This window comes from Saimiri boliviensis, chromosome 7, assembly GCF_048565385.1.
Source record: "Saimiri boliviensis isolate mSaiBol1 chromosome 7, mSaiBol1.pri, whole genome shotgun sequence".
Classification (NCBI taxonomy): Eukaryota; Metazoa; Chordata; class Mammalia; order Primates; family Cebidae; genus Saimiri; species Saimiri boliviensis.
In genome coordinates, this window is record NC_133455.1 from 123322169 (window position 1) to 123349461 (window position 27293).

A 27293-nucleotide genomic window follows, 5' to 3' on the forward strand; every position below is an offset into this window, starting at 1 on the left:
TAAATTATTACAATATAAATCTCTGCAAAACCAACACATTTCTGGGTGTTAATATATTTCCTGCTATAGTCAATGCAACAAAATTCCAGGAACCACAAAAGACTTTTGCCGCTTGTTTTCGTTGTTGTTGTCACTCAACACCCTGGCGATCTACTCTGGGGCTAGGCCAGAGGCTCCTGTTGGCATACAGGATACAAAGGTCTGTCGACCAGAAGCTTGTCTACAGGTGATGGGGCCACGCTTACGGAGAAGTCCATTCATGGGGAAGGGCAGAGGGTCCAGGAGCACTGAGCACCCTCCCACCACAGAGTTGAGAGTCAGGTGAGGCGGGGTGAGGCCCTGAGGGGAAGGGAGGTAGGAGTTCTGGCCGAGGCATTTGTACGCCATATTAATTTATGCTTGTGTGTTTCTAGCTATTTCCTCCCCTCACACACAGTGAAGCCCCAAAGGCTGCACATCAGCTTGTCTTCCTTTCTAGCTCTCTCATCTTTTAATATCACCTGAGACAAACACTGAGTGTCTTACAGCTTCTGTTGCCGAGGATCAAAGAGAATTGAATCCTTCCTTCCTTAACAGAACATAAATGTTGGTGACAGTGTTTCTTAAAAGTTTTTATTGTGGTAAAATAGACATAACATAACATTTACAATTTTAACCATTTAATATTGCAGACTTCAATGTCATTAAGTATATTTCTAATATTGTGTGCAATCATCACCACCATCCATCTCCAGAGCTTTGCCATCATCCCAGTGTGAAAGTGTTTTATAAACCATCTATGTAAAGGCGGGTCAATTAGGAATGTGCCATCTGAAGTCTTGACTGGACAGAAAATTTATTCATACACCTACCTACTGTGTTTTTGTGTGCTTTTTTTTTTTTTTTTTTTTTTTTTTGAGATGGAGTTCCGCTCTTGTTGCCCAGGCTGGAGTGCAATGGTGCAATCTCAGCTCAGTACAACCTCCGCCTCCCGAGTTCAAGCGATTCTCCTGCCTCAGCCTCCCAAGTAGCTGGGACTACAGGCGCGTGCCACCACACCCTGCTAATTTTTGCATTTTTCGTAGAGACGGGGTTTCACCATGCTGACTGGGATGGTCTCAATCTCTTGACCTCGTGATCCGCCCACCTTGACCTCCCAAAGTGCTGGGATTACAGGCATGAGCCACTACATTTCTCCTTTCCCAGGAAAATGGGAGGTGCTCTCACCCACAGCCTCAGCCTTTCCAGTTACCAAGAAGTGTGGAATTTTCTCTTTTATGTATATTGTTTTCTTTCAGTCTCTTGCATGGGGAGACAGAGGACAATGTAATAACTATCATTTGTTTAGAGCCTTTCAGCTGACTAAGCTCTTTCCCAGGAGTTCTCTTTTGACTTTCACACTAGCCTATGAGGGAGAAAGGCAGAGAGCACTATTTTGCATATTTGAAAGCACAGTCAGAACATCAAGCAGTTCCAGGTTTTGCCCAGGGCCCACACAACTTGTGTGTAGGTCCTTATTCTGAGCGAGCCTTTGGGGCTAGAGGAAGCATTTGAGAGAGCCACAGCTGGGTAAGGACCAGGAAGGCTGCTTTCCCAACAGGAAGGAGAACAGGGCAGGGAAGCATCTTCTGTGCAGAGGCGTGGAGTCCAAGTCAGATTGAGTTGTTGTACTGCCTGCAGGTAATGGATTGTACTAGTGGCAGCTGGGGAGGCCGCGGGGTGTTGAGACAGATGCTTTGTTGGGCACCACACTGTCTGAAAGGCAATTGAATCACAGCAGCTGGAACATGCCAACATTTTGTTTCAAAAGCAAGAAGCAGCAACTCATTTGCACCGGTGAGGCGAACCCTAAGGTCTACCTAGGCCACAGAGGCCCAGCTGTCCAGCCTCTAGGACTTGGGGCTCCAGTGGAGCAGCTCACCAGGGGGTGGGCCTTGTACCTGAGAAAGGATGCTCTGCTCTCCACTGTCCCTACAAGGCCAATGTTATTTATCAGATACTGTACCGAACACACAGCTACAGAGATGAATGCTCCTGCCCTCAGGTGCTCGGTCCGGTGCCTCTAACTCAGTAGGACCCTGTGGGTGGTGTGTATGAATAAGCACCATACAGAACGGTGCAATTTGCTTCAGTGCAGAGTGGCCTCGGGAGCCCATGCACCTGATGTTGGGCCACACCCTGACACTCTGCCCTTGACCTAGCGTGACATGTGCTCAATGAATCCCAGTTCCAGTCATGTTTCCCAAATTCATTCTGAGTGCACATGTTTTCATTTCTATTTATAATTTTTTTCAAATCCTATTCTCTCTATGTTCTTCAGGTATTTTTGTTTTAGCATTGCAGTGTTGTTTATGGGTGGTATTTATTTTTATAGGTCAGATGGATCCACTCATAATTCATTACGATAGCACGGGCCTCACTGGTCCTAGGAGTCCACATTTGCTGGGAGAGGAATCTCCTGGTGCTATGACAAGGGCCTGCAAGTACCACTTTTGAACCAGAACCAGAGTCTTGATGAAGTCCTAGCTCCGAGAGAGGGTCAATTTTTGGACCTGACTCAGCCCTCACCCCAGAATGATAAATGACATACTCTGCCCAAGCTCCTCAGTTTCTACATTTCAGGTCCTCTGCCAAGCACCATACGGTTTCCCAATCCCCATCATTTCTAGCAATGTTCTCCCTAAGTAGGGCACTTTGATTAAATCGGCTCCACTGAATTGTGTAAAAGGTGGAGTCATGATGTTCTTTGTCACTGCTATTGTTAGTAATTAATATGCCTATTTATAGAAACATCAACTAAGTTAGGAAGTGGGGCAGGAAGTTTAGGTGACTGTATCTTGTTAACCCTCTCCCCTGCCAGATAAGAAGGGAGAGAATAACCAATACAGTAAAATCCTATGGCTTTTGACTAAACTTTGTTGGAATTTGTGTAGCCTCTTTCTGTGCCCCAGAGAAAGGGAGGAGAAGTGGCATTGATCCTAGGGCCAGTCCAGAAGCCAAGCTCAGGCTTTGATCACAACCAGTGGCAACAGGCTACTTGGAAACCCATGTGTACCATAATTTCATTATTTTGAAGTAATTAAGCTGGCTTAAAAAAAAAAAAAGCTTCAGATTTGCCCTGATTTGCAGTCTTCCCCCGCAATCCCTTTTGAGTAAAGCTTTGCAGGATGACTGAATTCTTGGAAGGACAGGGAAGATTGTCTGAGCCTCCCTTCACTTCCCCCAAGAGACTGGGTAACTCCTTGGGCAGCTCACCTCCAGAAGGGCATTAGAAGCTCAGGAAGAGGAGAGGCTTTCTCAGACCTGAAGAGCCTCTTCCCTCTTACAATCCAGAAGAAAAGAGAAACCCTGGAGAGGAGGGTAGAGGTCAAGCTAAAGAAAAAGATCAGAACCCTAGCTGGGTTGTACCAAGTGTGAGGAAGAAGGCAGAGACTGACAAGCAGAACTTGGTTTGTGCACAGGGCAGATGGCTACCACTGTAAACTCTTTGAGCCTTTAAGCTATTTTAAATATGCTTAAAGACCTAAAGTAAATTGTGTCTAAATAGCTAAAGTATGAGAACAATGTCTCACCAAATAGAGAGTATCAGCGAACACAGAGGAAATATAATAAGGAACCAGACAGAAATTCGGGAGTTGAAAAGTACAATAATGGAAAAGAAAAATTCACTAGACAGGCCCAACAGCATATCTGAACAGGCCGAAGAAAGAACTAGTGAGCCTAAAGATCAGTCAATTGAGATTACCCAATCTGAGGAACATAAGGAAAAATAATGAATAAGAATAAACAGAGACTCAGAAACCTGTGAGACACCATCAACCATGCCAAACACACATAAAGGGAGTCCCAGAATGAAAGGAGAGAAAGATTTAGAAAGAATACTTGAAGAAATAAGGACCAAAACCTCCCCCAATTTCATGAAAACTATTAATCTACACATTCAAGAAGCTCAACAAACTCCAAGTGGGATAAATGTAAAAAGATCCATAGCTGGACACATTAAAATCAAACCATTAAAAGCCAAAGACAAAGAATTTTGAAAGCACAAAGAGAGAAACAATTCATCAAATGCAAGCGTTCCTCAATGATACTAACAGCTAATTTGACATCAGAAACCATGAAGGCTGGAAACAGTGGGATGGCACAGTCAAAGTGCTGAAAGAAAAAAAAAAAAGCTGTCAATCAAAAATTCTATATCTGGCAAAAGTATCCTTCAAAAATGAAGGATAAATTAAGACATTTCTAGATAAACTGAGGAACTTTATCTCTAACAAGTGAGTTTGTCTTTAACAAGCCTGCCCTACAAAAAAAAAATAGTAAAAAGCAATCCTTCAGGCTGAAATGAAAAGGGACAAGATAGTAATGTGAATCAACATGAAAAAATAAAGAGCTCTAGTAAAAGAAATCATGCAGTTAGATATAAAACAATACAAATTTATTTTTTGTTAGTAACTTTTTTCTTTCTGGTTTAAATAAAAGACAACTTCATAAGGCAATAATTATAAATATATGTCGATGGTTGAAAACGTATAAAGATGAAATTTGTGATAATAATAGCAGAAGGGAAGGGAAAATGGGACGACTAAAGAACAACATTTTTTGTTTACTTGAAATTAGGTTGTTATTGACACAAACAGATTGTTATAAATTGAGACATTAATGGTAATCCCTAGGGCAACCGCCAAGAAAAAATTCAAAAACATATAGTAAATGAAATAGAATAAAATGTTACACTAGATAATATCTATTTAACATAAAAGAAGGCAGTAATGAAAAAACACAAGATTTAAAAATACATATGATGTATAGAAAATAAATAGCAAAGTAGCAGACAAATCTTACTTTATCAATTACATTAAATGTAAATAAATTAAACTTTCCAACTAAGAGATTGGAAAAATCGATTTAAAAAACATAATCCAACTATATGCTGTCTCCAAGAGACTCACTTTAGATTAAAAGGTACAACTATATTGAAATTAAAAGGGTGTAAAATATATGCAATGCAAACAGCAATAAAAAGAGAGCTGAAGTGGCTATCCTAACATCAGACAAAATCAACTTTGAGACAAAAATTGTTTCCGAAGACAAAGAAGGACACTTTAAAGTGTCAATTCTTCTGGAGGAAATCACAATTAGAAATATATTTGAACCTAGTAAGAAAGCCCCAAAATACATGAAGCAAACTGAGATCTTTGAGAGTAGAGAAGGCAGCTTTGTCCTAAACATCTAATTCCCATAACGCATTATAGTGGTTGATGTCCTATCACTCGGGACTCATTTCTTTGGGTTAAAGTTTTGCCTCCCTTACCGTTCTTTATTATGGCCCTGGAAGCCACCAATTGCATTGTAATTCCTTTTAGCTGAAGTTGGTTTAAGCGCCATTGGGGCAGTTACTACTAGTGACAGAGACAAACAGTTGTACCCTTTTTGATAGAGTATATATGTAAGGCCTGGCCTGGGCCCAGGAGGAAAGCAGGGAGAAGGAACATCTCAGAGAGGGTAGAAGTATTAAGAATAGAGAAAGAGTATCAGACAGGAGCAGGGAGACAGCTAAGGTATCATAGGGGAACAAAAAAGTCCCACAGGAAGTGTGGAGCGGAACAAATGCTAGACAAGAAGCAAAGCAACTAGGGCATTGGTTTGGTGATGAGGTTCTTGATTTGGCAACTCAGGGCTGAGGGCAGCAGCAGAAGAAGCAAAAGGTATAAGAACAGGGGAGCACATTTGACCCAGCAATCTCATTACTGGGTATATATCCAAAGGATTATAAATCGTTCTACTATAAGGACATGTGCACACAAATGTTCACTGCAGCACTGTTTACAATAGCAAAGACCTGGAGCCAACCCAGATGCCCATCGATAATAGACTGGATAGGGAAAATGTGGCACATATACACCATGGAATACTATGCAGCCATCAAAAACAATGAGTTCGTGTCCTTTGTAGGGACATGGAGGAACCTGGAAACCATCATTCTCAGCAAACTGACACAAGAGCAGAAAATCAAACACCGCATGTTCTCTCTCATAGGCGGGTGTTGAACAATGAGAACACATGGACGCAGGGAGGGGAGCACTACACACTGGGGTCTGTTGGGGGGAAATGGGGGAGAGATGGGGGTGGGGAGGTGGGGAGAGATAGCATGGGGAGAAATTACAGATATAGGTGAAGGGGAGGAAGGCAGCAAATCACACTGCCACGTGTGTACCTATGCAGCGATCTTGCATGTTCTTCACATATACCCCAAAACCTAGAATGCAATAAAAAAGAAAGAAAGAAAGAAAAAGAACAGGGGAGCAGGCAAGAGCCAGGGATGGCAGTGAGCACAGGCCATTCATAGGTAAACACCCAGGAGTTGTGTGACCAGGTCTGAGCTGCCATCTGAGTGGTTCCCAGAGCACCACAGAGAGGGAGGGAGGACTGGGTGCTGAAAGGCTGTGGGCACTGATAGACAAACCAGGAAGCTGGGAAACTCCCAGGAACAAAGAACAGCAAGAGGCAAGCCAGATATGAGCTCAGAACTCAGGCAAATGGGTTGGGCAAACAGATGCCCAGAAGAGGTTATGTTTGTGAAAGTTCCCAGTTCCGGGCAGATGCTTAGTAACTATTAGCTGGTTCTAAATATAAAACTGAAGGAAGGCGAGTGGCCAGGACAGCAACTCAATGTTGACAACAAAAGTAGCCCCTACTTATTAACACCTCTTCTATTCTGGGCACTGCGCTAGGTACTTTACATACATTACCTCATCTAATACTAAAATAACCCTGTGAGGTAGACATTGAAAATTCCAATCTATAGATGAATGTGGATCCTGGCTAAGTGATTAGCTCAAGGCTACTACAAGGATGTGAACGGGACAGAGCCAGAAGGTTTCTCTGGCAGCCTCTGGGGCAGAGTGACAGCCCAGGGTCGCTCTGATCAACATGGTGGCTTAAAAGGAATGGGAGGAGGAGAGCTGAGAGCTGAGAGCTGGGGACAAGGAATCTCATTCTGTACTTCAGGCTGGAGTGCAGTGGTACTATCATAGCTCACTGTAATCTCGAACCCCTGGGCTCAAGCAATCCTCCTGGCTCAGCCTCCTGCGTAGCTAAAACAACAGGCTCATGCCACCATGCTCTGCTAATATTCAATTTTTTTTTTTTTTTTGTAGTGGTAGGGTCTTGCCATGTTACTAAAGGTGGTGTCAAACTTCTGGTCTCAAATGATCCTCTGGCTGAGCTGGGATTACAGGTGTGAGCCACCACACGTGGCCTTCTCTCTCTTTTTAAAAGGGGGGTTGGAGAAGAGAGGAGCAGAGGCCTGAAGACCACCCCAGCCCCACTCCTTTCTCTCTCCTTTGAAGAATCATGGGGATTTACTCCACATACTAGAAGGCCAGACCTTCCCTGCCCTGAACCTTGCATGCTCTGTTTCTAAATGGAAGAATGCAGCAGAAATCCAGGGGCAATGTATTAGGAATAAAGACATTTGTGGGCTTAGGGAACCCCAGGAATGGCCTGCTAGCCCCATAAATCCCAATAGCCATGTTTGCTTTTTGTTAAAAGCAGAAGAGTGAGTTTACTTTCTCCATGGCCACCGTGACCTTCTATCCTTCCTTTCCCTTTACACACTTGACACTGACACACACACATACACACACACAAACACACACACATTTTAGGGCCACCTCTGGGTGACCCATGCATCCCCTCTCCCTGCCTCATCCTATTAATGGGACCGCCACCACTGCCCTTCCTTAGGGGAAGAGAGTTTCCTATGAATTCTCTAACCTTGGAATGAGGTCCAGGGCCAGCCTATAATAGAAAATAAATATGTCATCCTGTGCATCTGAGCAAGAAGAGCTCAAAGCATCAAATAGCCCATCCCTTCATTTTACTGCTGTGGGGGGAGCCCAGGGAGGGAGCGGGCTTGCTTAGGATCGTGGAGCCCCTCCTGGGACACCGTCCTCATTTTAGTTCAGCACCCTCCATGGGCTCTCTGGTTCCTACAAGTGCTCAAAGAAAGAGAGGAGTCTGCAAAAAGAGGTAGGTACTTGCCCAGGGGGCCTCTGACTATTTTGGGAGTCTGGGAGGAGGCTATTGGAACGCCTTGGGAACTCTGGCCAGTGGCCTTTCTCCCATCCATGTGGCTATGTGGCGTTGTCTTCAACTATCTTGTTGGAAGCCTGTGGACACGTTCTGCCCCTCTCCCTCTCTGTGTGCCCTGCTTGGGTGTAAACCACCCACTTTCCTGTAGGGGCCTGGGTCTGCAGGCCCAGTGATTGGCAGTGATCTTCGTAATAACTTTCATTCAACTTCCCACTCAGGGCAAGAGTGCGGTGACGGCCGGCTAGTGATGCCAGAGCTGGCTGGGAAGTCACCACCACCCAGCTGCAGGAGTCCCACGGGGCCCAGATCATTCCCCCTGTGCTGCTGCAGTCGGGTGCTACATTCTGTTCACTTCTCAAACACCAGCAAATGTCAACATCACAGCCACACTGAAAAAAATGCAGTGTTCCGGAATAAAGTACAAGAAAACAAAATGAAGTCAGTAACTCTGGCCCTTGCGCTGGGCCCCACTGCCTGCTTGTCGGTCTACCCTGTTAATCATCATGTACGATTTTTCAAAGAGCTATTTTGAGAAACATTTAGAAAATGGCTTATATATAGCTATATATACCTCATTTATACCTTCCAGAAATGGTCGCTCTGTTTAGCAGCAGATGGCTTTTTTCCACTAGTTTTCCTTTCATTTCTCAGTCAAAGTTAAGTAGGAAGTCAGCCCACTCCCTAACCCCAGGTATCCCTTCTCACCCACAGTCCACCCTGGAGTCAGGGTTGTGGGTGGGGGGTGAGAAGGAAAGGCTGTAGGTTCTCCATAAGGCACTGTTCCGACAAACTCAAGGGGGCAAAGGCAGTGGACATGGTGCTGAGAGGGAAGGCTCAAAGCTTGGGATTAGGGAAAGAGCAGAGCCCCCAGGTCACGGGTAGAATAGAATGTGGCTGCCCTGGTTTGTTGCAGTCAACAGCTCGGGTATCTCTAGATCCACACAGCATGTATAAGAGTATCCCTTTGGCCTCCGGAGAACAGGGGCCAAGCAAGATTAGCTACCCTGGCGGCACCTGAGTGCTGTGCCTTTGGCCTGCAGGAAGCCACAAGTCAGGCCCTGCATGGTTGTCATGGCAACAGCAGTGCTGAGGCTCCTAAGGGCAAGGAGAGGAGAAGGGGGGTGGAGAAGGCACATGGTGGCTTTTCTGGAAAAGCTCATCTGTTTCTTTCCTCCCAGGAAACTAAGTCAGGGAAACACAACAACAACAACAACAACAACAAAGGGATGGGCATCTGGGGTCTAGAAACAGAAAGGAGAGAAAAGACTCCGAGGTGCTCCAAGAGCAGCTCTCCTGATGGGATGTGCCTCCCTTCCTTTTGGGGGAGGCGAGTGACTGACAAAGAAAAGGACTGGGCGGACCCCAGTGGGCGGCATCTGTGCAGGAGCCACGTGCAGGATCAGGGCAGGTTCTGTGACCTCAGGCTTGCTGGGGGCAGTCCTGATAGGACCCTATCAGCCACAGCAGGATTTCTTCTTAGTGGGGCGGCTGACCTGAATGGTGTCCTCTCTCACGGTGTCTTCCTGTTCCTTGAGGAACCTGGGAGAGGGGAAGAGATGGTGTCAGCGATGGAGAAGTAGACAGGCCCGGGGGCTGACCACCTGGACCAGCCACCCTCAGGTTACAGGCCATCTGGGCCATATGGAGAGAGCCCACCCTCACCTCGGCCTCAGAGAGTGTATTGAACATCTCACCCTGGACAGTACAGGTGCACAACTGTAATTGCAAACCCAGAGAGTTTAGTCGGCATGGATGCTTCAAGACACCTCCTCCAGGAAGCTCCTCGTGATCCTCTAGGTGAGCCTAAGAGCCACGAACAACATCCAACTCTTCCTCTGTCATGACCCCATCACCCAGTGTCACAATGCATGGCTTCCCTGGCTGTCTCCCTCAGCAGAAAATGAGTTGCTTGGGACCAAGACTTATCTTTTGTCTCTGTGCCTCTGCAGCCCATCACAGTGACCAACACACAGGAGAAGCTCCAAAATATACTGATGGGTTGTGACCTCTGCAGAAGGGCTATGCAATGTGGCCACAGCTCCAGATTAAATGTAGGAGGTGACGGATTAAAAATAATGGTAAACACCTTGTCTCTGCTTTATACTTTCAAAATGCTTTTGCATTACGCATCTCCTTTGATTCTCTCAACAACCTGTGAGTGGGCAGGGAAGGAAGGTGTGATTGATGTTTCTACCTTCCTGACAAAGCTCAGAGAGGCAGCAACTTGCCCAGGGAGTCAGGGGCAGAGAAAAGCCTAGAATTTTTCCTTATGATACTCCATAACCCCATAACCTCACCAATACATAGGCGGGTTGTTCTGGGCTCTTAATTATTGAAATAAAAAAATCGTTTAAATGCCCCCAGAATGAGTGCTGAGCACAAAATGGGCTTTGTTAAGTATTTGTTGGATGGATGGATGGATGGATGAATGCCTAAGTATTGAAAATGAGTCCCAGCGTGGTTTTGTTGTTGAAATGTTTGGTGTAGGCAGGACCTTAAGGAACCAGTCTGTTCATGCTCTCAGTCCTTTTAGCGCTATTATCCTGGTTACCTCCTGTTGACTCCCCATCACAGCCCTCTTCTCTCTAGTTTCCACACCCACTCCCTTCCCCCACACCCAGGAACTCATATTATAACTCATTCTTGTCCCCAGTTGGCTTCCAACTAGTCCCTGCTAAGATATCAGCCAGTGCTGAGGGGCCCCTCATCTGACCTTTCCCAGAAGGATTTGCATTTGAAAAGAGCATCCCTGGGAAAAGACAGCTTTAAGACTAAGAAGAAGACTGCAATGGGGGTGACAGGCAGGGATGCTTTCTTTCCCAACATCATTGTTTCAGAAAGCTGCTCCTGACGCTGCAATCCCACACAAAGGCCTAGGACCCCATTACTTATACTCAGGGGGCTCCAGCCAATAGGGAGGAAGAGGGGTCTGAGGCACGGCCTGGGCAGAGGGAAATAAGGTGCCTCCCTGAAGGCAGACACAGCTGGACGCAGCAGTTACTGTACCTGGGGAGCATGTGTCTTTACCTGGCTAGATGGAGCAGGGACTCTTTGGTATTGTGACCAGAGTAGGCGCTGCATTCATAGAAGATCAGATTGTTCTCCTAGAATCATAAAACAGAGTGAACACAAGAGTATTGGGGTGAGAGGGCACTGTGGGGGTGGTGGGAGAGCCCCTTGTGCATCTACCTACAGCCTCCGCTTCCTCTCGCAGGCCCCCTGACCTCCTCATAGCCCTTCCTCACTCTGTACACGGCTGATTTCTGTCTCCACAGGCCCCCTGACTGATGCAAGTTCTGTAACCATCTCCCAGGTGAGCTATAACAAGTGTAAAACCACGAAACCATTCGCTGCCTTAGTGCTTCTTTATACTTTCCCAAATCACTCTCAAGTGCATACATGCTCATTCCAGGTTATACCAGCCCTGCGATTCAGGCAAAGACACAAAGGCCAGGGCAGGCAGTATTCTTCCCCCTTCACCAGCACGTAAACTGCAGTGAGAGAGGGCACTTGGCTGACTTGTTCAGTCCCACACGGAGTTAATGGCAGAGCTCCTTACAGCATGCTTTCCCCAGCACAGTGGCATTCCATAGGCACTGGGGACAGGTGTCATGGGGCACTCCAGTAGGAATTCTCTTTCCCAGCAGTTAATGAGTGCCCTAGCCGCCCTGGCGGTCAGCACTGATGCACCTGACTGGCCATCAGCTCATTAGGATGAGGTTGTGCTGCCTGCATGGTGGGGGTGCCCTTGGCTAAGGCTCATCATAGTCCATGGATGATTCCCATTAGTAGATTACTGGCTTCATTATGACAATGCTGATGGCACGGGGCCCTGGCTTTTAGATGGCCCCTTCTTGGAGGCTGACGCCCTGAGGGGATTCAGGCCAACTGAGTGAGGACAGTTCTGTGGCTGCAGCTCAGGAGGCACTGCCACGCTCCCAGTGCAGCTTTCCCCACCGACAGACACCCACAGGCCAGCTCCACCTTCTGCCCTCCTCACCCAGCCCCATGGGCTCCATCTCTCCCTGTCTGCATTCCTCTCAGATCTGCAATCTCTTGGGTCATTCTGTCAAAGAGTAAAGCCTCTATGGGGTGGGAACAGTGGGGAGAGAAGGGCACAGGGCTTAGAACTGGAAGATGTGATTTGCCTTCCTGCTTTGAGGTCTGACCCCACTTCGGATGAGCTGTGATGATCCGAATGTATCACTTAATTCCTGAGTCTCGGTTTTTTTTCATTGACAAAAAAAAAAAAAAAAAAAAAAAAAAAAAAAAAAAACAGAAAGAAAGAAAAAAGAAAAGAAAATAGATAGAATCTTTGGGTCCAGGTATATTTTGAAATCCAGAAGTTTTTGAATCTTAGGAAGGTAATACATGTATATGCCATATATTATATAATACCCTCAGTGGATTTCAGACAGCAGTTTATGATCAATATTTTAATATTTTTTCAGTGAGATTTTGGACATTCACTCGATGTGACCATGAATAGCCTCATGTCATTTCTGGTCAGATTTTTCTGCCAGATAAAATGCAAAACACCCTTCCTGTTTTCAGAGCTTTGTGGATTTTGGAATTGCGGCCATGTAACTGTCCGGTGACCCTCCACATAGATACCTGCCAGGCCCTTCTCTTTTTACCTTGGGTCTTACCATCTGTGCTCATTCTCCCAGGCTCTGAGCTCATGAAACCTTGTTTAGAGCAAGCATGTGAAGAATTACAGTCATGCAGCTGGTAAGCACCCCATCCTCCCAGACACACAGTTCCATGAAAACCAAACTCTGAGGCAATAAAAGAAGCCAGGGAACTACACTTTGTTGCCTGATTTCCATGAAGCCCCATCGATTCCATTTTTGGGCAAGAGGGCCCATGCTTATTTTAATGGTAGGTTTTCCAGTGTATCTCCTAAGTGTATCTTGAGTTCACGGCTTTGAGGCTCAATCCTGATAGAAAGGATGAACTCTAACACAGTGGTCTGCAGAAGAACATACTGCTTTGCAAAGAAGTGAGTTTTTGATCCCTGGGGTGATCAGGTGGAAACACAGATTGGAGGGGGATGGAAATAAGTCAACTATTGCTATCTTAGAATTTATAATTCTGAGTTACAAGGAAAGGACTTTAGGATAATTCCCCATACCCTAGTGGTCCCTAACTCCATCTTGCAATCTGTTGCTTTCTAGGCAAAGTTCTACATTTCCATGATGCCAGGACACCCACCCATCTTTTCCAGTTGCTTTCTTCCCATGGCACTTCCAGAGAAAGTCCCCACCAAGGCTCTTGGGTACTTGCCCAGCTTCCCTCAGGGTCACACTCTGTCCAGAGAGATGGAAATGCTTGCTCTTTACCTTGGCAAGCTGCTCTCCGAGGCCCCGGGGAACTTCCCGCTCCTGCTCATTGTCAAGCTTATTACCCAGCAGAAGAACAGGAACCTGGTCTCCTACAGCTTCCTGCAGAAGAGAAAATGTTTTCAACTGAGAGGGGTTTTATAGGATTTGCCCAGAGGGCAGGCTGACAACGCCGGCTGGACAAATGCAACCTGGCTGGAGAATCCCCGGCCGCCACAACAGGCCAGGCCGTAACAGAGTCATCCAGAAAGCAGGAAACAGCCACCTTCTCCAAGAGCCCCAGCTTATCACGCTTCTGCAAAGTGCGTGAGGCCTGCTTGTGGTGTCTCCCAGTCCCTGTGTGTGCAATGACCACACCCTCTTTAAGACGCTCCTCGGATCTTAGATGGAACAGCAGGACCCCAAGATGTGCTAGATGATGGGACAGTTGATGCCAATGGACCGCGTGGCCGCTTCCAGGGCTTACAGAGCCCCAAAGCCTTCCTAAATGACCAGGTTTAGTCCAGTGGACCAAGACCATGCATGTCCCCCCGTTCAGAGTTGCTCTGGAGGCTGCTTTGAGTAGAAGCTGCATCACCAGAGGCTTCATGATAGCACATACGCTTCTGAGGGTTGGATCCAAATCTGCCTCGTGGTCTTGTGCCCACAGGGCTCCATAAATGACTGCCTTGTGCCTCATTGGAGGCGGGCACCGCAGACCCCCATCACCTGGTGCTTGGGTTCTGAAGAAAGCCTTATATAAGGAGGAACACTGTGACCATAGCAGCCACACTGTTTGGACCAGGTATCACACTGTTTACTCCCTCAGTAGCTGTGGCTTACCAGCCAGGGGCCTGCTTCCTGGGTCTCCACCCCCTCCTTGGTGAAATGGGCACTGAGTGTGTCTCTCCTGAGGGCGCCCAAAGGACCCCAGGACCACCGACTGCCATTCAGTAAGTAAATGTGGTAATGCGCACATTGAGGAAGGTTGTTATTTTTACTTAAATCTTTAATTAGGGGCCTTTAATCATAATTGAGTAACAAATAGTTATTCAGGTAGCTAAATGTTTTACTAAACAGAGGGACCTGTGGGATAACAGAAGCTAATAAGCAGTTACAGTTTTGCCAATACTTTAGCTGTTTTACCTGAGCTTTTCAAATAAATGCCCGAAGCCCATCTTACAGGTATCCCGATTTTAAGTTTAAATGCTATTATGTTTGAAATTAAGCCTCAATGTTTCCTTAATCTGTGCATTTGTTTTTACTGCAGTTCAATCGGGGGGAAAATTCTTATTTACCAAGTGAGAAAGTTAAGGTTCTGAGAATCCAAAAGAACATTTAACACCATAAGCACTGAATTAGGAGAACTCTTTAGTATATGGGTCTTCACTTCTCTAACCTTTTCCTCCAGATGCTTATCTCCAACCGAGTCTCTGCCACTTAGTGTCTTATTAACTGGAACTCTCTAAACATGCTATCTATTGGTGAGATGATAATACGTGTTTGCAATGATAACGCAAAGGCACTACAAGATCTTACAGTGTCTTCCGACCCATCAAAAATAGATTAAATTCCGGACATCTGCGGTTGATGTGCTAAGTGGATTGTACATATTCCAACTCCTTGAAAGTGAGAAAGCCACTCACGGCATATATGGAATCCTGTGGCCCCTATTAGCCAGAGCGTTGGCTGATGGGAACACCCCCCTCCTCTGACCGTGCTGTGCCACAGGATACTTGTGCGAAGTGCTTTTCACAGAAGGGGAAGAAAAGAGGAGGAAGCAGGGAAATGGGCCAAGCAGCTTGCTGTTGAAAGCACATGGGAGAGAGATATTTGTAGATTTATGTGTGAGGAATGACTAAGGCTTGTGGGGTTTCTTGACATGGAAACTCTGAAAATATGAGCATCAGACTTGAAATCCCAGGGCAGAATTCTACCCCAGGTTTTGTTATTATTTGGAATGGATGATGCCTTCTGTTTCCTCACTTGCAGAGGGCATGATAGATGCCGAATGACCAAACAGGATGAGGGAGGGAATGGGTCAGAATCCCAACATCTGGGCCCTATGCACCATAAGCAGCAATGGTGCCTCTTGCCTCCGAAAGGGCAATTCCTAGATATAAAAATAAAGGAGCTTAGAAGGAGCAGAACAAAAATTGAAAAAGCAAAGTGCCAGCAGGAGCTATGGTTTCTGTTCTTTGAATTGTTCCTCTCTTACACAGCCACGCTGGATAACTCACCTCCCTCCAGGGACCCTGGCCTGCCACCAATAAAGGAGAATTAGATTCATCTCCAAATATTTGGCAGAAATAAATAAGAACACCCATATGACCAGGGAGTGAGCTATCACAGTCAGTCAATCGCCGTCGCCCTGGCCCAAGGCCATCAGTCTCTGATGCAGGGGCAGCGAGAGGAGTTGGTGTTGGGCTGGACATCTCATGGTCCTCTCTGACTTTAACCCCAAAAATCTTGAACTATCTGTTTAAACTTTATTCCTTTCTCATCATACCTAACTAGGTTTTCTGCACAAGATGTTCAACATTACCTCTTAGATGAAGCAACACCTGCTTCAAGCCTCTAGGGCTTCGGTGAACAAGTCTCAGGTCTACTCAAACTCTGCTGTGGAGACTGGGAGAGACACTGGTAAAAATGCCTTTGGCGTGACAGGTTGGCGTGAAGTCATCTCAGCTCCTTCGTCAGGAGCAGACGTGGGTTCTGCCCTAGCTCTGTCACCATCTCTCCGTGACTCATCTGAGCCTTCTTCTTTTCTGTGTTTTGTTCCAAAATCAGGTTCTGTTCTATGACCCTTGAACAGAGAGCCCTCCCTCCACCTTCAGTCATTCCAGCTGCCTTTCTGTGAACTTGATCTTGCTGGAAGACAGACTTGCTGAAATGCAAAATATCACCCATCTCTGACTTGAAATAACAAGAGCTGTCAACTTGGAGCAGTGGACTGGCATTCAGCTCAGAATGTGCAGCTGCTGGGTTTAGTTGATTGTTGTCTGTGTGTGTGCGTGCGTGCGTGTGTGTGTGTGTGTGTGTGTGTGTATGTTTTTAATATCTATTTGCTAGGAGGCATGCAAAAGCACTTAGCTGGGATAGTGCTGCTATTTCTCTGGAGCCAGAACAAAAAATTTCTCAGCACATTAAAGCATGCAGTTATGCTAAGAAAAAAATGACTGCAAAATTATATCTTGGGGGTTTCCATATTTATCCATCCCCTGGACTATGAGTCAAAACAAGATTTATTTGTGTAGTTCGTTTTAAACTGCCAGCACTTCAAGCTCAACTTGGAACGTGGAGAAAAAAAAATCAAACTGCTATTTTTTGCACATGCTGTACATTGTCACCAATGCCAAAGATCACAGAATGAGGTTGAGCTAGCAGCCCAGGAAGGGATAGGGAAGTGAGCCAGGACCCCGAGAGATAAGCAAGAAAGTCTGCACAGTAAATGAACACCTGCTTTCCAGGAGCAGATTTCAGCCATGGCGCACAGGACAAGCGAGAAGCAGTGCAGTGTGGCAAAGCCCTCCCTTCTAGATCAGGGGGTACTGCCGACAAGTGTGGGTGCCTCTGGGAAAGTCACTTCCTCTTTTTGGATCACCATTTTCTTACTTATAAAACAAGAGGTTGCATTAATCTCCATGTTTTTTCCCAGCTCAGAAACACTGGTCTATTCAGCTTAACTTTGCCAATTCTATGTCACTTCCTTGACTTATATGCCTGGCAATTGAGTGCTATCAGAATGGCAAGAGGCTCTAAACGAGAAGCTCAGTATTCCACAACTGCAGACGCTGGGGGCCAGCAGTCTGGCTCTGGGGGAAATACCAGCCCAAACAGGTGTGCACAGGCTGGCATTCTAAATCCTATCTTCTCTACCTGACACAGGCCCCCGGAATCTTCTGATGCCCAGTGTGTCCAGGGGTCACAGATGGCGCCTCAGCGCCTGACTAGTTACTTTTCCAGGTTGGACTGGTTAAACCAATTCTACCAGCTGAGAAAAGAAGCTGGGAGTGGACTGGAAGTGCCGAGTGGCCCGAAAGGCTCCTTGTGTTGACTTCCCATAAGGCACACAGGAGAATTGGCAGAGTGTGTCCTGGCCCTGCGTGGGTCTCTTCTGCAGAAGGCCTGCAGGCAGGGTGAAGTTGCCTAGGCTGGGTGAAATGAGCACAAGGGCAAGGGCATAGCCTCCCACCTCATCAAGCAGGGCTGGTGCTCTCTTGCACCAGAGGATTTTGGTTCCCTCTGGGCTGGAAGGACCCTCCAGGGTCTTCTCATCCACACACATTCCTGCTCTGTCTTGGCCTCCCAGAGAGAGAGTCAAATGCCATCAAACACTGTAGAATTTGGGGTCCAGGAGGGAGCATTTGGTCTGCTCCCTCACTGAATGATTGACCAAAGTTTCATGGCCAGGAAGTGACCAAGATGGGATAGTAAAAACCCCCTTTCGGGCGCTCCACTACCTCCCCCGAGCATCTGCTCCCACCCTACGCAGCCTCTTCCAAGAGTAAGTCTTCCCCATGCAGGCACGTAGAGCAACTGAGGCCCTTTTTTCTTGTATGCTTTTCAGGTGGAGGGAGAAAGGGGGATTGTGAACAGCTGGCCACCATTCACTTACTAATAAGGCTTCAGAACCCTGAAGACTGTAATTAAAGCACCCCCTCCACCCTCCCTTCTCCAGGCGAGGGAGTTGGTAAAGTGCTTGGAGCTCTTTGGAAAAATACGGTGCTCCACAGATATAAGGCACTTATTATTTTCAGTTCCCCTCAGATCAAATTAGGTGTCAAGTTTTAATCTATCACCTGACACCTCTGATTGCTGGTTGCCAAGGCAGAATGACTTAGCTTTTCAAGAATCTGGAGAATAATTGCATTCATGATGCCACCGTTCCGCACCTTCAACACACGCTCTGCCATTTCACACAGCCTCCTGCACTCGCTCCTGAAACTCTGTGCTGCTGCACTCAACCTGTTTCCCGGTCTGTCATCCTGAGTCTCAGAGCACCCAGTGTGTGCTGGACATGCCGTAGATGCTTAGAAAGCTCTTGGCGATGGGTCACAGGCGTCTTTGAATGTGATTTAGGGCTTTGCTACTCCAAGGGTCATCCCTGGACCACCAGCATCGGCCTCACCTGAGAACTTGCTAGAAATGCAGAATCTCAGACCCCAGCTCAGACTTGCTGAAGCAGAAGCTGCATTTTAAGGAGGTCCCCAAAAGAGTCCTATATGTGCTAGGGTTCAAGGAGCACTTGTTTAGGCTGGGAACAGTGGTGGCTGAGAATCAAAATTCCCTGGGGAGCTGTTAGGAATTTCTTCTTTTCTTTTGCAGTCCCTGAATCACTCTGGGAGAGAAGGCCCTGGCCTCTGTTCCCTTTAAAAGCTCTGCAGGTGATCCTGATGTTCATCTAGGTTTAGAATCATCAATTACAGCTTAAATGTATCTTTGACTAATATCTTAAAAAAGGAAAAACTCAAGCTACAAATCATATGGAAAAACCCCATTTACACATAAGCGATTCTCATTTCACCATGTATAGATTTGCCCTTTCAGCCGGGCTTCCCAAGCCTACAGACACACCCAGACTTCCATGGGTCTCTTAGCAGCCACGCGCCACTGACGCATTTCAGCCCTGTCCCACAAAGCAATGTTTCTGGAGGATGACTAAACTCATGCTTCAAGCTGTGATGATGGCCTTCTGAGATGTCTTCACCTCCACCACCAAACTGTTCCATCTCTCCTTCTAGATCCCAGGCTCTGTGCAAAACAGGAGCCTTAGAAACGACACCCCCTAATGACAGCAGAGAGCACAGTTCCACGAATTTGTCACCATCCACTCCCATTAATCCCAGACCCCCTGGAGGTTTAGCCCTAGCACACACCAAAATTTAGATATTGGGGTACACCTAAAAATGTCTGTGAAAAGGACACGTGACCTTGGAGAAGGTAGGGCTTCCCTTTCTTCACTTTTAAATGAGATGGCTTATACTAGATGGGTGATTTTCAAAGGGAAATCCTTTTGTGTAACAGAATTGTACCTAACCTTCAATATGCTGAAAAAGGCAGGGAAGCTCTGATGGAGATGGAGGATGAGGGACCCAGATCCATGACCACTAAACCTTCCCTTGCCACTCCCCAGTCTTTGGGGAGTGTCAGTCTGATTCTAGGGCTCCAAGGAGGAAAGCCTGGAAACCCCTGGATTAGGTAACCCCTAACATCTCTCCTGGTGCTTCACTTCAATAAGGAAGATAAATCTGCTGGTGCTGCCAACGGCACAACAAAAAAAGTAAAAAAAAAGAAGAGAAAAATCATGTCATAAATCCCAAAGTTTAGAAAGAAGTTACTGCCAGATTCACCCATACCGTTTGCTTCCGTTATTAGTTTGGTGTATGGGCAATCCACTAGCTATGTTTCAAAACTTGCATTTTCTCATTTTTAGCGTGTTAGGCACAGTAATTTTGAGAAATAATAGGTATTAGGCAAATTCTTGAGAAACCCTTGAATCTGGCTTCCATTCTGTGCCTTATTTTTCTCAGTAATCAGAGGGAATCAGATGAACAATAGAGAGAGAGGTGACCCAGACAGGGAGAATCACAGAGAAACGGATTTGGGTAGAAGAGATCGCAGATCTTAGGGCCAAAAGGGATGAAGAAATTGACAACTCCAAGATTCTCCTTCATAGTAATGTGGTATCCATTCATTCATCCAGTAGTTGTTGGCCTCATGCAAAGCACCCAGGTTATAGCAACAAAGATGCAGCTCCTGTTCTCAGGCAGCGCGGAGTCCAGTGGGAGATAAAGGCCACTGTAGCAGTGTGATAAGTATGTGACAGGAGCATGCAAGGTTTTCTCGGCCTGGAGCAGAGAGCTGAGCATAAGCTTCATGAGGGCAGGAGCTTTGTCTCTTTTATTCACCGCTAGGATTTCCAGGCCCTAGAAGAGTGCCTGCCGGTGTTTGGAACAAATAAATGAACAAATCCTGAATCCAACTGGTAGAAGAGGTGGGGCGTCCTACTTGACTGTTTTGTGAAGGAATCAGCTGAAGCCTGGTAAAAAGCAATTCATGGCTTGGCCACACTGGCATTGGCCTTGAGAAGCCCGCATTGGAGTGGTAGGAAAACTTAAAAAAAAAAAAAAAAGCACGTATGAAGCAACACATTGCAAGTAGAAATCATAAAAGTAGAGCCTCCCAGATAACTCAGAATGAAAAGATAACACGGTTGCTCTTGGGGCCTGCCCAGACCTTTGATTTTGAGGTGAGCCTGGAGCCGTCACACTCTGGATCAACCTCCCCTCCTGTGAAGGTCTGTGACATTGCATGGCGTGGCTGCCGGGCAGGGCATAGCTGGGTCTACTGGAGTTGGAAAGACTCAGGGGGTGGGAAGAGGTGTGGGTGAGAATGAGGGAAGAATCTGGTTGTGACTCAAACACTGATTCTCCAGGACTCTTCCTTGACACCCCACTGGGTCCCCTTCCCCAATCCAGTCCCACTCACTCACGGCCCAGCAATGACAGCTGCTGGCATGATCTGGATTTTCTGTGTCCCTCTCTCCATGAAGGCAGGGACTGTGTCTGTCTTATTCCCTTCTGGGTCCCCAGTAACTAGCCCAGTACCGGGAACTCAGGTGAACAGAGGAACAGATGTCTGAATCAGTTTGTTCCTGGGAAAGGCAAGTTCCGAATCAGATTTTGAACGTGCAGAGGCCCAGGTGGGCAGATGGACAGAGAAGAAAAGAGAAGCAACAATCAAGCCTAAGGGCTCCTAGGAAGGTTGCCGGCTCACCTCCACGCTGCTCAGCCACCGCCGGACCGACAGGAATGACTGCTTGGCTGTGAGATCGTACATGATGATGACAGCATCAGCCTTTCTGAAGAACTGCTGGGTGATGCACCGGTACCTGCCACAGAAGGGCCAGGGCTCAGGCATGCACAGCCTTCCCTCTAGAGCCCAGAACTTCAGGCCCAGCTCCTCACCTCTCCTGCCCAGCCGTGTCCCACAGCTGCAGGGCCACCTGCGAGTCATCCACCTTCACCGTCTTCACACGGTAATCAATGCCTGCAGGGTGAAACGGGGCTGTCAGGACTGCCCTGGGCCAGGGGCACCTCACTTCCAAATCGAAACACGATGCTTCCAATGTCCGAAATCACGTCAGGCCCAGGGTGACAATCCTCCCTCTGCAGCTCGTTGGGGGCCAAACGAAGGACAGGGAGGAAGGGGACCTGAGCTCTTGTCCAGTCTCTGCCACTTACCAGCTGTGGAACCTGGATCAAATCACTTAACCACTCTGAACCGTGGGCTCTTAACTACAATAGAAGCCAGACGCTCTTTCTCTCTTTCCTTCTATCTTTCTTTCACCTAAAATCCGTTCCGAGGCCCCCTAGTAAAATTCAAATGTCCTAGGGGGATGGCCTCCATCAACCAATCCAAAGGCATATGGAGGAGGAGGAAGAAGAAGGAGGGGAGGAGGAGCAGGAGCAGGAGGGGAGGAACTGGCAGGTAGAGGAAGGCACAGAACAGAAGGGCTAAGAGAATGAATCGAAGGCAACGTTCACCCTTGAGATGGGTCAGAGCTCCTCATCCCACCACTGGACAGTTCACAACCATCTCTCCGGGGCTGTGACCCCTACCTGGGGTCCTCAGCCCCAGAGAGAGGGGGCAAGGTCAGTGAAGTGCATTCGGCACCCCACACAGCCCTCAGAGGGAACACAGGCGTTTTGATACAGGCGTTCCCCACTCCTGCATCCTGTAAGAATGTTCGCAAAGGCATGAAGAGGTTGGAAAGTACATCCCCTCCCCACTGCCACTTAAGGTGCCACGTCTTAGGACTTTAGGGCACCTTCTGTAACTTTCAGAGGGGCTCTGAGGTGCTCGCCCTGTAGGGCTCAGGAATATGAACAGCATCAGCAGCTTGGACAGAGGCGGAAGAGAACGAACAGGTAACGAAGAGGCAGTACGTGGAAAAGGCCATCCCCGCCACTGCCGCTGGGCAAAGCCTAGTGCATTAAGGACCCACGAGTGAGCAGAGGTGGGAGAATCATCCACTTCCAGAATGTCAGGCATAGCGGGGAGTCTAGAGGCCTCTGCTTCACAGATGAGGGCCAGAGAGGGGTGGAACTGTCTGGGCTGAGAAGGAGTGATTTCTCCCATTAATAAATAGAATGCTTTCTCTTTCCAGTGTTTCTATGTGCCGCCTATCCACCTGCACAGAGTCCCCCCGTGACATCATGTGAGTTATCTCCACACACATGCACACACACACACATGTGCACTCATACATACATGTTCACACATGCATCGTCGAGAGACGAAGCAGGAGTCACGCAGTCGTGCCTTGACCAGGCTGGTGGGTAGCGAGGTGAGCTGTGATCCCAGCTCCAAGGCCCACTGCTCCTCCTGCAGCCGGACTCAGGGCACAGGATGCAGGCGGCTTAGCTTCACCTAGAGGGCCCAGGGCTAAGTACTCCCAGCAAAACAGATTACAATGGCTGGCAGTTGAATCCAAGGGTGAGTTTTCTTCTTGGTCAAAAGTGGAGGGATTTCCCCGGTCTGTGCTCTGGGAGACCGGTTTGGCTGTGGGGGATGCCTGCTTTCTGGTAACAACTCAGGGGAAAGCCATCCATGGTTGTACAGCTTCAGGGCCAGATCTGAAACCAGCCAGTGGTCCTCGAGGACAGAGCCCTCTGCCTGCTGGTAAGGCTCGCAGATGGAAGGGCAGGGAGTTTTCTGGGGCAGCTGGGTCTTAGCTGTCCTCAGCTCCTGCTTCACCTTATGCGCTAGGTGCTTTGCTGGAGGACGGGCGGCTGTCTCTTGCAGGGAGTGGGATGGGCAAAAGGGTGTGCTAGAAAAATGTGTTCTGTGCTGTGGGGAGCTTGGTGAGGCTCCCTGCTGGACACGCGATGTGTTTCTCTCTGCAGCCTCAGACAGGCAGGCCAAGGAAGTGGATAAACAGGCTCTCGGGGGCTGGGTGTGAAGGACGCAAGGAGAAGACAAGGGGGTGGGGATGAAGAGTCGGCGTGTGCAAACATGAAGCCGGAGAACACGAGTCCAACAGGATAGGCAACACAGAATAACTGGGGACCGGAGGGCCTGGGTTAAACTGATTTTAAGATTACCGCCAGTTCTGAAATCCCAGGAGTCAGGAGCCTTATGTTGTATGTTCCTTTCTCAGCTCTGCCACTGAGCAGCAATGTGACCCTGATGCCACTGCTGAGCTCATTTTGGGGGTGGGGGTTCTCTCTCCTTATCTGTAGATGGCCGTAAGATGGAGGTATGAAGGGGCTGAGTTGGATGCTCAAGATCTTGAAGTTCAGCTGGAGCGGTCAACCATCACACCCAGGTGACCCTTGTTTGCAAACAAATTGCTTCCCGAAGGATGGCTGAAGTCTGGAGCCTCCTGCCGTCTTGAAAGGTGCTGTGGAGAGGGTGTGGGTTAGCGCTGGGATGAGAGTTGTCAGGAGGGTGACCTTAACCTTTCTTGAGGGAACAGGCCTGAGTGGTCATAAGGCAGGAGCGATGGGGGAGCAGTGGCAGCAAAGTGCTCTGAAGAATCCACCCTAGGGGGCTGCTGCAAGGACTTCTGGGTAAAGATATGCAGTGGGACAGACACTAGACTGGTGCCAAGATAGGGTGAGGGCATCTGCCAGAAACAGCTTCTGGAAGAAACACTCTGGGTTCTGGCCTGTGATTTAATGCAGGGAGGTTGTGAACCAATGTGGAGTGGCGGAAAGAATGCTGGACTCAAGAGTCCCGGGTTCCAGGGAGCGTTGGCTAACTCGAATGATCAGTCTGTTGTGGATCTCAATTTTCTCACTTACAGCATGTCAGGATGTAATGAGACCATTCCCAAGGTTCCTTCCAGGTCCAGCATTCTGCAAAAACCATCAGTGTTGTCTTCAGGATGCCTGCAGGGCTCAAGCACCTGCTCTCGAAGGAGCAGACTGGGCCTTAGGTGGGGCAGGCAGGGCACTCCAGTCACCAGTTGCACTGTAGCAACTTGAATTTCACACAAGCCACTGGTCCAGTACAAAGCAGGCTCTTATGAGGGAGTGGGAGACCAGGAAGTTGGAGCACCCTGGGAGGATGGAGGTGAGCTGGAAGAACAGCCAAAGCCCTTCCACCGTGTGTAGCTGCTGCCCTTGACAGGAGATTGGCCAGAGCCCTGTTCCGGGGTTGGACAGCTTTGGCTTGAGACGCTGTGACTCTGTGGCTGTTATATCTCTTTAAAGGGGCCGGCCTGCAGGTAGCTGGTGTGACATCTACTTCCTGACATGAGTCCCAGAACAGGGCCTGCAGTGTGGCAGGGAAACTAATTTGAGCTGCTGCTTGAGTATGTGTGGAGCAGCGTGATGAAGGGCATCCTGATTTGGAACCTTTGATATTTTTTCCCCTTCCTAAATTGTAGGGTGTTTCCATAATTGGCCTCCTGGGAAGTGCGAATGAGTCTGATTTTCTGTTTTTCAGAGTCTCCTGTGTCAGGGGCACAAGTTGAAAATGTAAACGGATCCTGATTTTGTTGTCAGGAGAGGCAGGCCACATGCCCACTGCTCAGGGGATATGCCTCTGAGGCCTGAGGGCTGGGTACCGTCTCCCTGTCTCCCATAGGCCTGTGCCAGAGCCGAGATTGTAGGGCCTCCCCCATGGAATGCCCTCAGGGAGGGCAAGTCAACCTCCTGGACGCTGCCTTTTGTGTTACCACGCTCAGCACACTCCCAGCTTCTCCTCCCTCAAGGCTAAACAAGGCCAGGCTCTTCCGGGCTTCTTTTGCAGGCTCTGCCCATCAGGGTCCCAATTTTTGTCTTGGGATGCTCTCAATCTTTGGGTGGAGGAGAGCAGAAGGAAAGAAATGGGAAGATGTTCCAGGTGCCGTAACAGTGTAAGAAAAGGCCCAGCAGTGAGGTCGGAGCACCTGAAGCACATAGGCAGAGACCCCTCTATGGGAGAAATGTTAGAAGGGCCAGTTTAGGATGAGAGAAAGAAAATGGAGTCTCCCGGGTGGGGATCTGGGCCGCTGAAAGCTTGTCTTGTAGAACTGGCTTGTCACACAGCTAAAGGTGGAAGACGGTTGTGTCAGAGACCCAGGCTGGGAGGCAGTCTTAGAGTGTGGATACAGTTTGGATTTGTATCCCTACCCAGACCTCGTGTTCAGTTATAATCCCCAGTGTTGGAGATGGGGCCTGGAGGGAGGTCATTGGATCATGGGAGCGGATCCTTCATGAATGGTTTAGCTGCATCCCTTTGGTGCTGTCCTCATGACAGGGTTCTCATGAGATCTGGTTGTTTAAAAGTTTGTAGCACCGCCCTTGTCCTTTCTTCCTCCTGCTCTGGCCACGTCAGACGTCTCTGCTTCCCATTTACCTTCCGCCATGTTTCTAAGTTTCCCGAGGCCTCCCCAGCCATGCTTCCTGTGCAGCCTGCAGAACCACGAGCCAATTAAACCGCTTTTCTTTATAAATTATGCAGTCTCTGGTAGCAGTGCGAGAACAGATTAATACAGGTACCCAGTCGCAACCTCTCATTCTTCAAATGGGAGAAAACTGAAGGCCTAAGAGGCATCACATCCTCTTGAGGTCACACAGCTTGTCATTGGCAGGGCCCAGAGGAGGATTCAGGACTTCTGATGTCTCACTTAACCTCCGCAACCCCCGACTGCCTGCACCAACCTCTGCCCACCTCCAGAGGCAGGAAAGCATCCTCACCCCTCATGGGGTGCTAAGCACATACAACTCAATTTAGGGACACTATTGGCATGGAACAGAAGGTAGCTGCGGGGGAAGGTATCAGCACCAACCAACTGATGGGAATGTGAATAAGCCTCTAACTTCTCTGGGCCTCAGTTTCCTGATTTGTTGACTGGGCTGATAACAGTACCTGCCCCCAGCGTTGCTGTGGAGATAGATGGAAAGGATGACTATAAAAGTTTCCGGTAAATATTCAGGTCATACAAATATATTTTCAAGTACAGTTGACTTATCAGCTCAGTGAAATAGGCATGCAATGTATTTGTTTTGTGTTGAGTGATTCAAGCTAAAAGGTCCGTATGCCCTTGGGTCTCACCACATATTCCAATATAACCTGCAACTGTGGGTGAAGGGATTAAAGGCCTCTGTTTAAATAAAATATTACCCAGAGTGGGAATACATTAAGCCATGATCATCCATTAATAGCCGAGCCTAATGAGCTTCCACATTTAAGTCCAGCTGTCACCCAGCAGGCCGGAGAAATAGGACAGATACAATGTGATGGGCAAAAGAAGCCATCCAGGAGCAAGGCCAGGAAGTAGCAGGCCCTCAGGAAGACAGGGGGATGGGTGGCAGGATGTGGGTCTCGGGGGAGTCCCAGTCAGTTCGAGGGGAGCAGGAAGACCCAGGGCTCTGCTGACAGTGGGGAGGAGTGGTCAAAGGGAGGGAGTTCCCACTGAAGAGGTAAGGGGCCCTAAATCTACCTTTACCAAATGTAGTTCCATAAACCCAGAGCTGGACTTATGAGGTACCCAGGGGTCCCATCACACACAGGATGAGCTTAGCAGCTAGTGATGTGAGGGGAGGTGGCTTCATCTTGCCCCTTCCAGCCTCTCTGTTGAACAGAGCAGACACCAGCAACCCTACCAGCCAATCCCACAGCCCCTCCCGTGGGCATTAGAGGCCCCCTGCCCCAGGCCCCCTTCTCACAAACTTCCCTTCCCAGAGATAGGCCAAGGACCCACTGCAGGGCTGAGAACTTACCCACAGTGGCCGCCATGCCTGGGGAGAACCGGTCCTCACAGAAGCTCTTCAGGAAGGATGTCTTCCCCACCGCGGCATTGCCCACAAACACAATCTTGAAGAGCCGGTCAGGGGCAGAGGGAGCGCTTTCCTCCTGTGGACGGTATACAGTCTGACCAACTGCAGGGCACAGTCTAGCCAG

At 48.1% G+C, this 27293-nt stretch overlaps 1 protein-coding gene across 7 annotated transcripts in view; it reads right to left on the reverse strand.

Annotated features, from left to right (window-relative positions):
* Positions 1–6332: 6332 nt before the first annotated feature.
* Positions 6333–27293, reverse strand: part of CRACR2A (calcium release activated channel regulator 2A) — a 136403-nt gene continuing 115442 nt past the window's right edge. For 6 of the 7 annotated variants that reach the window (XM_074403403.1, XM_074403400.1, XM_074403401.1 and 3 more), the window contains 4 exons: positions 27113–27245; positions 21365–21446; positions 21174–21288; positions 12319–13517 (listed from right to left, as the gene is read on the reverse strand). In XM_074403403.1, coding sequence (XP_074259504.1) covers positions 13209–13517; positions 21174–21288; positions 21365–21446; positions 27113–27245 — 639 coding nt within the window. In that variant the 3' untranslated portion in view covers positions 12319–13208. Of the gene's footprint in view, positions 9613–11100; positions 11178–12318; positions 13518–21173; positions 21289–21364; positions 21447–27112; positions 27246–27293 lie in introns of those variants that run through there. The other variant, XM_010330035.3, reaches the window with a different exon arrangement.